This window comes from Aureobasidium namibiae (genome assembly GCF_000721765.1).
Source record: "Aureobasidium namibiae CBS 147.97 unplaced genomic scaffold scaffold_7, whole genome shotgun sequence".
NCBI classification, from domain to species: domain Eukaryota; kingdom Fungi; phylum Ascomycota; class Dothideomycetes; order Dothideales; family Saccotheciaceae; genus Aureobasidium; species Aureobasidium namibiae.
The window spans coordinates 263,690-276,906 of record NW_013581202.1 but is presented as its reverse complement, the minus strand read 5'-3'; the positions used below and the strand labels follow the sequence as shown (position 1 = coordinate 276,906).

At 50.8% G+C, this 13,217-nt stretch overlaps 1 protein-coding gene across 1 annotated transcript; it reads right to left on the bottom strand.

The window, feature by feature from the left end:
• Positions 1-69: 69 nt before the first annotated feature.
• Positions 70-13,121, bottom strand: M436DRAFT_44884 (dynein heavy chain; the record flags this gene model as incomplete). Its single annotated transcript, XM_013572479.1, has 2 exons — positions 70-12,761; positions 12,818-13,121. The coding sequence occupies 2 exons, from the start codon at positions 13,119-13,121 to the stop codon at positions 70-72; spliced, it is 12,996 nt and encodes a 4,331-aa protein (XP_013427933.1).
• Positions 13,122-13,217: the final 96 nt, after the last annotated feature.

Below are 13,217 nucleotides of genomic sequence, written 5' to 3'. Positions count from 1 at the left end.
AAATACAAAAGTGTTCAATAAATATGAACATCTACCACCAGTGATACTCTCTCTGAGCCATACCGCCATCTACTGCATTTCCACAACCTCGGCAGCTTCCGCCATGACGGCTTCACCTTCATCCAACACTTCCATGACACGGCGCAGACCCTCACACATCTCGTCCGCATGTGCAACAAGCAGCAACTTCTCGGCATTGGCCTCAAGACCAAGATAAGTGGGAGGCTCGCGCTCGGGAAGACCCTTGATCCATGCTTCAAAGTCTCTCTTGGTGGTACCATTAGGCACAGTGAGACCCTGCTGCAGAGCAAAGTTTTCTTCAAAGGCAGCGGGGGTGAGCACAGAGGACACCAATTGGGACAACACCGAAAAGTCGGAGGCGCTATCAATCTTGCCACCGTAAGTCTCGGTGACCATGATACGCAACAGAGACCAAGGAATGGCATTGGGTGCAATGTTGGACCGATTGCCGGCGACGGTGGTCATCCAGGTGTCGATGATGAAGATCGAGCACTCGAAATCACTGTCGTTAAACTCCCAGAAGCCACTCCATCCAAGGCGAGGAGCATATCGGAGACGTTCTTGAACTACAGCATGCAGGAAGGCGAGGAGGAAATACACTCTGGCCTTCTCAACAGGCTGTTGAGATCCAGCCTCCTTGAGAGAAGCCATAGAATCGCGCATGTTGGCTCTGATACCAGCAGGCTGTTCGTAACTCAAAACTCGTGATGCTCTTAATAGGTTAACAGGGATCTTGGGAGAGCTCTCCATCGACAGGAAGAGCCTGAAGTCTGGGTGAGGCTTGAGACTGTCAATTCTCTTCTCCAAATTCTGTAGCCAGTGAGCAGCTAAGTGCACGTTCTTCACCATGACCCACGAGCCGGTTGCTGCAGCATTTGCAAGAGCGGCATCGGCATTAGCCAGTGATTCGTTAGAACCCATAGCGACGTTGGCACAACGAGAAGCCGTGCGCTCCACAAGTTGATCAACCTTGTAACTCGCATCGAAGCCAGGTGATGAGGAAAGTGCGATGGGCGTGTTTGCTGTGACTTCCTTGACAATACGATTGAGATCATCGCTGACGTCAAGCATTGCTGCACCAAAGAGAGAAGTGATGAACACTTCAGCGGCAGGAACAAGACGATCGACACGATGGATCTTGATGAGCAAGAGGTTGAGAAGTCTTCGGTCGAGCTCGTTGTCTGTCTCTCCAAGCATCGGCACGTTCTTCTCGGGGAACTCAGCTGAGAAGAAAGTGCTCCATTCATCTTCGGACACTTGGCTGAGAGCATCCTTGAATTGTCTGATGGATGAAGCGCGTGTCATGGCTTCGTCTCTGAGTTCAGGGTTGGTCGACAAGTCGATGCCCTTCAGATCCTCGTCCAGCACCTTGTCGATCAAGGTCTTGTCCATCTTCAGAGGCGAGGCTTGTGCCAGAAGCATGGCGAAGGTGATGCGGTCCTTCTGCAGCAGTGTGAGGGCAGTACTACGGTAAGTGCTGATGAATATCTCTTTGATGATGGAATCGACTCTGTTCTCATGGCTTCCGGCAGGTCTGCTCTTTGAATCACGAAGCACAGTATGGAAGATATCCACAAAGTACTGCAGAGAGAATTGGTAGAAGTGATTGATGTGGTGCAATTGGTCGAGCACGGCAAAGATTGCAGAACACGACTGTGCAATGACATCGTAAGACATGGTAATACGTTCTACCTCTGTCATGACACCGTCGGTCTCGGCGGCCTTGACTGCAATCTCACTGGCTTCTTTCTTGAGTGTCTCGAGCGTCTGAATAACCTTGTCATCGTCGAGAATGTTGCCTTGAGACTCATTGAGAGCACGAAGAAGCTGCTTCTCAAGGTGACGAAGACGCAATCTGAATTCGCCTTGGGTTTTGACAAGGTTGGTACGTCTTTCATCAACATCCGGACGCTCAGACTTGAGTACATCGTTGAGAGCTTGGGTGCGCAGACTGCTTTGGGTAACCGTGAAGTTGACGAAGGTGGTTCTACTGCAGATGTCTGGTGCAAACGTTGCCGAAGGGTCTCTTGTTGTGAGATAGAGACGGAAGGCAGGTGAGAAGTCAATCTCTTGTCTTCCAAGTTGAATGAGCACACGGCCACCAGTCTTTTGGTATTCCTTGTTGAGAACGTGGTTGAGAATAGGATCCAAATGCTCTGCATCCTGGATGAGAATAGGATTACCGAAACGCAGCGAACTCTCCAATTGCTTGGTGAACGAGCTGTCGAGGAAACTTGTGACGGTCAATCTACGATCCTTGCACTCGTTTTGCAAGAACTCAACAGTACGACCCGAAGGATCGATGATGAGAGGATATCTGTTGAAACGCTGAAGCATGATGGCATTCTCTGTGCAGAGGTCGTCCACAGGCAACGAGTTTTGCTGCCATTGCAATCTGTCGTCCGCAGTAGAGAGGTATTCAGCCATAGGATTATGCGGCTTGTGGTGTATGCTGGACGCTGCGAGTTGGAATGCCCAGTCTTCAAGCATGGCCTTACGGTACTGCTGATCATAGAGACCACCATACGCGAGGAATGCAGCGGCAAGGAAGACGTCGCCGACGATGGTGTCCATCTGTGCATCGAAAGACTTGCTGGTCTGGTCCCATCTTTCTCGTTCGGAGGACAAGTTTGTGATCAACTTCGAACTGCGATTCACCTTGCTCTGAACGCGAGCCATCTCGCTCTTGATTGCCTCGACTTGACTGACGAGAGCAGCGTACTCAGTCTTGTAGGTAGCGATGTTGTTGTCGAGCTTCTTGATCTCGGAGAATATTGCCTGGGCGTTAGCCTTCGTCTGAAGAGCCTCCTCCTCGAGTTGAGCGACCTCCTCTCTGAGCGGACCGATGCGGTCGAGAATGGCAGAGTAGTTGACTTGGGCTTCAACCCACTGGACGAGAGGACCACAAGCCTTACTGGCACGGTTGACACGCTCGAAGCTGAAGTCATCCTTGGACAAAAACTCTCTCTGCATCTTGGTGCGAAGACTGCCAGTCATCTGTCTCTCGTTGTCGTAGTTTACAATACTGGCAATGAAGTCGTCGCGTCGAACAATTGATACAATGGTCTTCCAGTCGGGTGCCTTGTGACCGAGCAAAGTGCAGACGGACTCGAGTGCGAGCTTGACACCTGAAGGAGGGTTCTGCATGGAACGGACTTCGGTCAGATGTTGTTTTTTGATGTTGCTGACACTCTTTTGGGCTTCGATAACAGCGGGCTCGGCCTGAGCCAGGTCGTTAAGAACTACTTCTCTTCTCTCTGCGACGATTCTCTCTTGTTCAACTAGTGCATTCTGTACTTCAAGTGATGCAGCACGGCGCGTTTCAGCCTCACGTTGATCAGCAATCATGCGTTGCAGCTTCTCGTTGGCCTCAGCATCCTTTGTTTGCAACTCAATGTTCTTCTCAGTCAGACTCTTTGACATGGTAGAAACTTGGACTGTAGTTTCGTGCAACTTGTCCAGACCGATGTTGAGATGACGTTGCTGTTCTTCCAAGTCATCACGCTTCTCGTTATATAGTTTGACAAATTGGTTCAAGAAGTCAAGGAAATGGCGAGGTGTGAGATAGGTTGTCTTGTTTTGTTGACGAAGAAGTCTGCCGTTGAACTTGTGCATGGAGTGGTGGACATGAACCATGGAGTTGACCACAGCATCACGGTGAGATGCAGGGAGCTGAAGTTGGCGGTAAGCGACAGGGATGCTGTCTGGCGAGGCATATGATGCCCGGTCAAGATCAACCGATTGAGTAAGCTCGTATCCAACCTGGAAGAGCGCTTGGTCAGACCAGTCACCGAACCAGTTGAGCACGCATCTGTTGAACAAAGCAGGACTGGTAGCTGCCTTTGAGGACAAGCCTTCAGTAGGAGGGTTCATAGTGAAGACGACGTGCAAGTTCTGTACAATTTGCTGCGTGAACCACTTGTATAGCTCTTCTTGAGAGTCCAGAAGCTGACCCTTGCTCTGGGCAGCTTCCTTGCAGGCAGTCATAAGAGAAGCAAATTCATCACCCTCGAAGAGACCAGGAACCTCACCGTTGGCGAGAAGAGTATTCATGCGTTCCAAGAAGCCAGAGTCGAGAACGTTTGACTCGTCCATGATGAAGCAAATCTTTTCACCCTTGACACCACATCTTCTGAGGACGTTTCTGAGATCGTCATCAAAGTCCTCGGCTGTGTACTTGCCATGGACCTTGATTTGGAACACCTTGAGGCCGCTCGACCAAGCAACGAAGCGAGATAGTGTAGTCTTGCCACTTCCGCTGACACCAATGAGAATGAGATGTCCTTGGGGCTGTCTGAAGACTCTGTCAATGCGAAGGATGTGGTCAAGGACGTCATTGAAGAGAATGAGAGGTACGTCGAGCTCTTCTTCGCAGAATTGGCGAAGACGGATGCGAAGGTAGTCGCGGAGTTGCTCACGATCGACGGGCTCGTAGTGCTTAGACATCCAGGTTGAGTAGAGAATGGGGCGCTGCAGAGCAGTGACCTCATCGACGTTAGGGAAGTGCTCAAGAGCAATTCTGTTGACTGCTTCTTCGGTCCATTGTCTTTCGTCCTCGGCAATGAGTCTGTCTGAGAAAAGACGCAAGGCTTCGTGAGCCCAAATTCTGACCAAACCCTCCAGGCTAAGGACTTCGAGAGGCTTGATAGCTTCGTACACAGCACGTACCCAGCGAGTCAACTCACGAGGCGAGTAAACATAGTGAGGCTGGATGTCTGCAGTGAAACGCTTTTGCGATTCAGAGTAGAGCTGAATCATAGCTCTTGTCAGGGCGTCCGAGTAGCCGCGCAGAGAAGGAATGATCTTGAGTACAGCACTGTTGAACGTGCCATAGATCTGAGTGAGAGACAGTTCACCAGGATAGTCGACCATGATGAGCGGAGCGTGTCTCAAGAATCTCAGACCCAGTGGGGTACGACCAGCATCAGTAGGAGGGTTACAAGCGCCGACAAACTGGATGCGCTCAAGGCTAACCCATGTCTTTGTAGCTGTACGCCAGAATCCACCATGTTCCACCATCTGGCGGAGGAATGAGATAACTCTTTGAGTGCCATACCTATCAGGAGCGGGCAAGTTGATCTCGTCGCAGAACAACACAAGCCAGCGACCGATTTGTGTAGGTGCAAGTGTAGTGCCGTTGAGCGTCTTCTTGTACTCACAATACTGCTCAAGCGTCTTTACGAGAAGTTCGGGGCTTGTAGCGCTCGAGAAGTTGAGGCCGACCACCTCGAGAGTAGGTAACTTTCTGAGAGCGCTGAACAGGGTCATTGTCTTACCAGATCCAGGAGGACCGCAAAGCAAGAGTGGCTTGTGCTCAGCAAGCCATGAGTAGAGCACGTCTTCGTGACGTACAGTGTCGACAGTCGGGATGACAACATCGGTCTGAGTGATGGAGTGAGTGTTGACTTCAATCGAAGGAACCTGGTTCTGCCATGGTACCCACTGCGATTCAGGAAGAACCACATCGTAGTCGATCATCGAGCCTTGGTCTACCAATGGTGGCAGATCGATAGAAGCAAGGCTGGAAATGTAATCGCCGAAAGTCTTGCGGTCTGTCAGAGGACAATCTCCAACAAAAGACCAGATGATGGCGAGCACAAGCTTCTTGGACATGAACGACTCGATCTGCTCGAGTTCTAGAGGGAAATCGGGATGTTGTACATTATACTCAATGATCGATCTGCAGGCCTTGCGCAGGAGAGAGAACAAGGTAGTTAGAGCTCTGATCTCTGTGAACTCCATAATATGATTGTAACCCTTGGCTTCACTAAGAGCTTGGGTACAGAAGTTGTTGGAAGCAAGACGTTCTTGGAGTAGATCCGCGACTTGGTTTTGCACGGCTTCAACAGCAGCAGCAGTCTGGGTGGTTAAGATCGAATCTTCATCTAGGTCGTCGAAGCTTGCACTGCGCAACTCGGCAAGATGGTTCGAGATCATCAGCTCAGTAGTCACAGTATCGTCGCTGAACCAGACCATACCGCAACGACTGACAGTGGCAAGGGTGGCATACTTGAGGGTCTCGACTTCGAACATGATGCGGACGTTCGCAGGCAGGTTGAGACGCTCACCGTTAGGCAAGGTAAGCAGCTTGTTGTCATCAAGAACACTGTTCAAGTTCTCAACCCATTCAGGATCGACATCGCCGTCAAAGATAATCCAGTGGCGCTTGCTATCTTCACCTCTCAGATTGTCGACAATTTTTCGGAGGATGCTGGTGAAAAGACCATCGGTCCACTCGCGGGTAGTCGCATCAAGGGTGCCATAAAGGCTCTCTTTTGACATGACCTTGGGATCGATGATGTGACAAACTCCTTCAATACCGTCGACACGTTGCAGAGCAGCGAGCAAAGTCTTCCAGGCAGTGGATTTGCCAGTGCCCGAGCTACCAACAGTCATGACACCGTGATGGATGTTCTGAATCTGGTAAAGCTGGAGTACCTTGGTCATCCATGAGTCGGTCGCGATCAGCTTGTTCTCGGCAGCGATGTCTTTAATTGCCTTCTTAAGGTCTGCCAATTCAGCTGGCACATACTGTACGCCAGGGAAAACTTCATCCTCGACTTGACGCATGATGTCGACATCGGGTCGCACAAGTTTGGGTGCAATGGTTTCGCGAAGACTCTGTACGATGATCTGAGGCTCGACGATCTCTTCGGGTAGTGTCTCCCCTGCATGGTCCACAAGGCGTGATCGCTTAAGGCCACCGGAGCTGACAAGGACACTCTTCAAAGCACGAAGACCGAAGTCGTAGTGAGGCTGAGCCGAAAGACTAGCACCGCAGCGGTCGAAGAAGGGAACAACTTGTCTTGAGAGCGGCTTGGCTTGTGAGAAACCTTGAGAGTAAAGCATGACTTCGGCGATCAACTCCTTGTCGGGCTTCGACATAGCAACACTGCGGAACAACTTCTTCAAGTTGTCGGGCAGATTTGAACGACCTGCGTAGCCAGGGTTCATAGTGATGAACAGACCAGTATTCTGGTGCACGATGAGTTGGCGTCCGATGAGCTCAATCTGTGCCTTTTGTTCGCTAGTGCTCTTGCGTAGACCAAGCTGGATGTTCTGGATCTGCTGTGAGACAGCAGATAGGATACGCTCTTCCAGTCTATTGAATTCATCGAAACATCCCCAGGCACCGACTTGCGAGATACCGAGGAAAATTCTACCCATGGCTTGGTAGTCGAAGGTGTCGTCACAGTTGAAGACCAGGGTAAAGCGGCCGAGCTGGACACCGAGAGCCTTGACTGATTCGGTTTTACCAGTACCTGCAGGTCCGTATGGCGAACCACCAAGCCTCTGACAGAGAGCTTGAGTAAGAGTAAGGAAACAACGATCTGTCAGAGGAGTGCGCACAAGGCGGTCGGGTACACCAAGATATTCGAAACCGTACGCAAGAACAGCATTTGCCATCTTGATCTGAACGCGATCCAGCAGCTCGGCTTCAGGCTGGTACTCGTAGCGCATCGACAAGAGCCAGAGATGGTGAGTAGGGGAGTCAGCACCGGCGTTCACAAGCTTTTCTACAGTGTCTCTTTGATGCACGAACTCAGTGATGAGGTGTTCACACTTCTTTCTGTACAGAGCATTGAGATCGCCCAAGACCGAAGCCGCGAGAAGACGCAGAATCTCAACTAGACGATCAAACAATTGTGGCAATGAAGCACCGCTTTCGCTGAGCGCTGTTCCAACCCACCTTGTCCAACATGCTTGAGTGGCAAGTACGACGATCTGACCAGGATAGTCGTTGATGAAAGCCTCCAAAGCAGAACCATCGATGTTGTCTTGACCAGCAAGCTCATCAAAGGTAGTGTATGCTTCGGTGAAAGACTCCGCGAGAGTCTCTTTCATGTTTGTCTCCAGTGCACCAAGCCATTCATTGACTCTAGGTGTCTTGGAGAGAGAAACAATCTTTTTGAGCATGACCCGCTCTCCTTCTCGTGATGTGATGCCAGTGATGTTGGCTTCTTCATCGGTGACAACACCGGAGATACCAGCAAACATCTTTTTCAGGTGCTTAGCAATGCGCAGAGTATCATTGCTGTTGCCGATGATTTCGAGCAAATCCTCGTCGCCAACGAAGTAGAAACGAGGGAACGACACTCTCTCGCGTTCAAGGTACTCTCCGAGAGCTTTTTGGATTCGGTTCAGCTGATCGGCAAGACGCTCCAAAGATTTTTGCACACCAGGAATGTTGAGTACATCAAGCACCAAAGGTGATTTGTACACCTTTTTCAGAACAGCCAAGAACTCGGTGTTGATGTTGTTGAAGCGATTGGACTCCATCGGAAGCAGAGTTTTGATGTCAACGTTGCCGGTGAAAACACCCTCCAGGTAGACCCACTGGCGCTGCACATCAATCCATACATCAAACAGAAGGTGGACGCGATTAAGACGCTCCTCCCACGTAGATGCGTCTTCTTCAAAGACCTTGTAGTAGGGAGAGTGACGCATCGCTTGCAATGAGTTGAGGTGCTCACTGCACTTGGCAAAGAGATCGTCCCAGCCACGAATAAGTCTGCAGCGACTCTGATAGTTCACCAACTCGAGTGTGTAGTTCTGCCATGTATCCTTGACTTGACGCAAAAACTCTTCAAGAGCCATCTCTCCCTGAGCTTGGGTGATCACATCCCTGATGATGACCTCACTGGGCCCAAGTTGCAAGTCCCAAATGTCACCCAGTGTCATTGAGATGGACGAATAGCGCTGAGATGGCTTGAGAGCCTTGAAAATCTTGATCCAGTGTCTCTCCTTGATGGCATCTGATCTCAGATCAGAGAGGATGGGGTTGACCTTGAGGAGACTACGAAGCACACCGAGGACATGCTCAAATGCTGCGTATTGACGCATTCTGCTAGGCATTTCCTTTGTCATTTGGATGAGCTTCTCCAAAGATTGGCGAAGCTTTCGGGGCTGAATGCTAGACCACAGCTGTTCGCGGAGCTCGTTAAGTCCATCCCAAACCATCTTCAGGTTTGCCCATACAGATTTGAAATCTTGTACCTCCTCCAGGAGCGAGGCAAGACCGTAATCGGCGCTAGGCGGTAAATCAAGAGCCTCTTTGGCTTTGGCGACCATTTCTGACTGCTCGTTCAACTGTGCAAAGCCAGTCTCGAATTCAGCCAGGGTCGAGACTGCTTCCTCGGGCGGGATAGTGCCAGATACAGGCTTGCTATCGTTCCAGGAAGAGGTCATCTCGGTGATGCGGCCAGCCACAACTCTGTCTTCTGCGACAATCTTGGCCTTGAGAGCATCGGTTTGATCTACGATAACCTTGCTCTTTCGGTCGAGGACCTGATTGAGTGCAGTCCACTCGCCATCGATCTGTTCGACATACAGCCAGTCGGTAGCGAATTGGTATCTCTGTCGAATTAGAGTCTTTTGTCCGTCGCGGAAAGTATTGATTTCCGGCTCCCACGCCTTGACCTTGCGTTTGCATTGTTGTACAGTGGTGATGAATGTTACAGCCTGGGCAGTAGAACTGGCCTCCAGCGACTGTCCTTCCAGTTCCTGTCTGGCCTTCTGCAATGCAGCAAATACTTCAGACATGCGGTTGCCGAGTCGCTGAGCAAATTGTGTACGCAACTCGTGTTGCCACTGGTCATACTTGGCGTTGACCTTGAGTTGCACTTGCTCGTATTCGATTGTGAGATGATCGAATGAGCGGGTTGTTTCGGTTGTGTCGAAGGTCTCACGCTTCTTGCGGATTTCGAGTAGAAGCTGTAACCACATTGCGAGATCTTCACCCAGGTATTCATACACCTGCTCAGATTGCAGATCCCACAGAGACTGGAACTGGAGCCATTGGTCTACATATCCGCCAATGACAGAAATCTTGTCTTCCACTGCGTTGTAGGCATTTGACAGAGGATCAACACACAGCAAAGGCAGGTCGGAGAAAGTAGCAGCGACAGCATCTTGGTTAAAACCGAGAGCAAGTTCGAATCTTTCGGCTTGGATCTTTGGTAGACTGCAGACGATACTGAGCCAGTCATGAAGGTGCTGAAGCCAGGTAGCTCTTGCACTTTCAAGCGGAGGATCAAGATAGATTGACTGGTTTCGCATAGCCATCTCGTGCATACAGGGCTCGAAGTGAGGTACATCGCGGTCTTGCTCTGCATCCTCAGTATCGTCATCATCATCCTTCAGTGCAGCGAAAATAGCAATCCATTGCCTTAGAGCGTGTTGCAGGCGAGATAACAAGACGAGTTGAACCTTCTTATTCGTCTCAGCGACCCACAGGGAGAGATTGGAGAAGTTCTTCAGGTTCAGTTGGTCGACGGATTTTTGGATGACGTCAATCTGTTGTCTAAATGCTTCTTGGGTGTAAGAGCATGTTTCGAGCTCAGTCAGCGCAGTTTGGACAGCAATGTTGATCGAGGATAATAGCGACGTCTTTTCTTGCAAATCACGAATCGCCTTGGCGAAATCTCTGATGAACTTGACATGCTTGCTCTCTGTCTGATCCGAGGAGCCCGTTGGCATCTGACGGACGTTGACTTCGTAAGCACCTGAAAGACTGTCCCACTTGAGAGGGGTACCCTTTGCAATGAGGCCTTGCACCTCACTTCGAACGCCGTTTACAAGCATCGAGACCTCAGGCATACTGTCGATCGCGTTGATGGTCTGAGCGTAGGTATTAACACTCTCCATCAAGCTGACGGCGTAAGGGTAGACGCGCCTTGCTTCTTTGGAAGTGTTGCTGATGGCGTGAGGGATTGTGAACTTCTGCCACTGCAGATTGCGAACTTCCTTGAAGAGGGTAATAACTTGGGCGTCGAAGCTTACACTCAATTCAAGAATGTTACCACTGGCACGGTTGCGGCTGATAGCGAACAAGCGGCCAGAAACTGAGAGTTGTCGGCGGTTGACGTCTCGTAGCCACTCGTCGAACACGGGCTTGACATCGAGCTTCTTTCTGAACATGTTGCTCTCGGTCTGAAGTTTCTGACCCTCAACGTGGAGGGCCCAGTCCTTGCCGAGAACGTCTTCCACCTTACTCATATAGGCGTTCAGTTGTCTCTCTATCTGGCGTGTACGAATGATGGCGCCAGAGACAGGTGGCAGATCACGAAGCTGAGCCATGGCATGTGTCTCAGTATGACCATACGGGTGCATGAAACGCTCTTGCAATGCTGCAATATCGTTTTTGACATTCCCAATCAGCTGCGTTTGGTATTCAGAAATGGCAGATCGAATCTTTGGTCGGACAAAAAGAGCATTGAACTTTGAGAAGACACGGAACATCTCGTTCGAGTTCTTGGCGAGTGCTAGGCGGTCTCTCAAGCGAGCAATGATTGAATTCTCGACTCGTGCTGTGCGTTCATTGTATGTGGCTTCGGCACGCACCCAGATGCGAGTACCCTCTTCAGAAACATCAAGGACATCCACATCTTTCAGGACAGAGTACGCTTGAGAGATCTCATCGATTGCGTCGACGTCGCCCATCTCTTCGATAATGACCGAGCCAGAGACACCATCATTGTGGATGTTGTCCTGATCTTCACCCAGCACGTTGGCGATGGTGTCGCGAAGCTGTTCGTGATTGACGCGGAAAGTGTTGATGTACCTTAGGCGATCCTTGGTCTGCTTGTGACATGGGTCGATCTTGATAGGAATGAACTTCTCGCCTCTGCGTCTAATTACCTCTCTTGCAGCATTAGCAAACTCCTTGAAGTTTTCCTCCCAGATGTCCCAAATCTTATCCGTCGCAGCCATCAGGCTTTGAAACTCCTGAAAGTCGAGATGCATGAGGCTGCGACCGTGAAGCAATTCGTGGAGTCTTGTATCCAGATCACCAGAGATGGCTTCAACCAAGGGCAAAGCACGGCGAATTGGGTATGCGCACACTCTCAGTTTCTTGTTGATATGCTGGAAGACTTGGTCAAGCGCTTCTTGAATCTTGACCAAAGTAGCAGCGGCAAGCAGCTCCTCCAACGGAAGCTCTCGCATTAGCTGGTTGTACTTGGTCACTTTATCGGCAGCCTCTTTGAAACCAGTATCCGCGTGGAAACTGACAGCAGTCGCGTGACGTTTGGCTTGACTGAGTACGTCGAGCGACAGACGTACAGGATCGCTGTTTTGCTGACGCTCAATGCTGTCCAAAGCGGACTCCATGGACAACCAGAAATTCTTCTCTTGCATGGCCGTGCCAGTGCTGGGGTCGCGGGAGCGCTGGGTGCTCTCCTGAATCGCCTTGATCCAGCCATTTACGGCAGCTTGCAGGTTGTTCAGGAAGTGAGCATCGGTGAGCAAAGATTGGGGTAGGTGTGCTGGAGTGGGCTTCTCGGCGCGGGCGGCAGCTTCATCGACAGCGGCTTGGATTACGGGGTGTATAGGTAGATGCAGGTCGGGCACATCGATGTTCTGTTGTAGATTCCGCAGACTGAGTTCGAGCTCAGCTATCCTCCTCTTTGCTCCAGGAATACCAGTACGAGACTCGGCATCTGTGTGTTTGGTGTATGCATGATTCGATTCTTGGTTCTTTGTGCAGGCATCGAAGTAGGGGGCCAAGGCAAAATGTACGAGAGAGTGTAGGGCTTCAAATGGTGATGCGGAAGAGCCAGCGTTGGGGTTCGTCGATAAGGAGGCACCTGCACCGGGCAGGTTGATTACTGACAGCTGGCTGCTGATGGGAACGGTGGGTAGGATGGGCACAGGGCGTTTGAGAATGGCAACGCATGAGGCCGTTGATGGTGTGTAGGTGAGCTTCGAGTCGAGAAGATATGTAGATTGCGTCGATATCACTAGACACAGTCAATAAGCCAGGGGCAGTACTCTGATGTGCAAGGCAGCTACTCACGAGCATCACCATCACCCTGGATGCCATCTGCAGTGTCCAGGGCCTCTTGCTGGACATATATGGCAACCTGGGCGTCGGAGGCGAATCTTTGACATCGCGCAAGTGTCTCTGGCAAGTTTTCCTGACTCAGGAAACTGTTGTTGGCCTGTAGCTCCTCCCTCGATGCGCCTAGGGTGACATGGAGGACGGATTCCAGATATGAGATGATTAATTGAGGGTCTATCGTCGATGTGACCGGCGGAGCAGGCGAAACAGGTCTTCCAATGGCCGCTCCATTCGTGGCCGGAACCAAAGGGTCCTCCATCTTATTTGTGTGTTGCTGACGAGAAATCCGACATAGGGAGAACAGCCGTTATGGGGAAGGTGCTGCGCGCGCGGAAAGTGCGTGGAGTTGGATTGG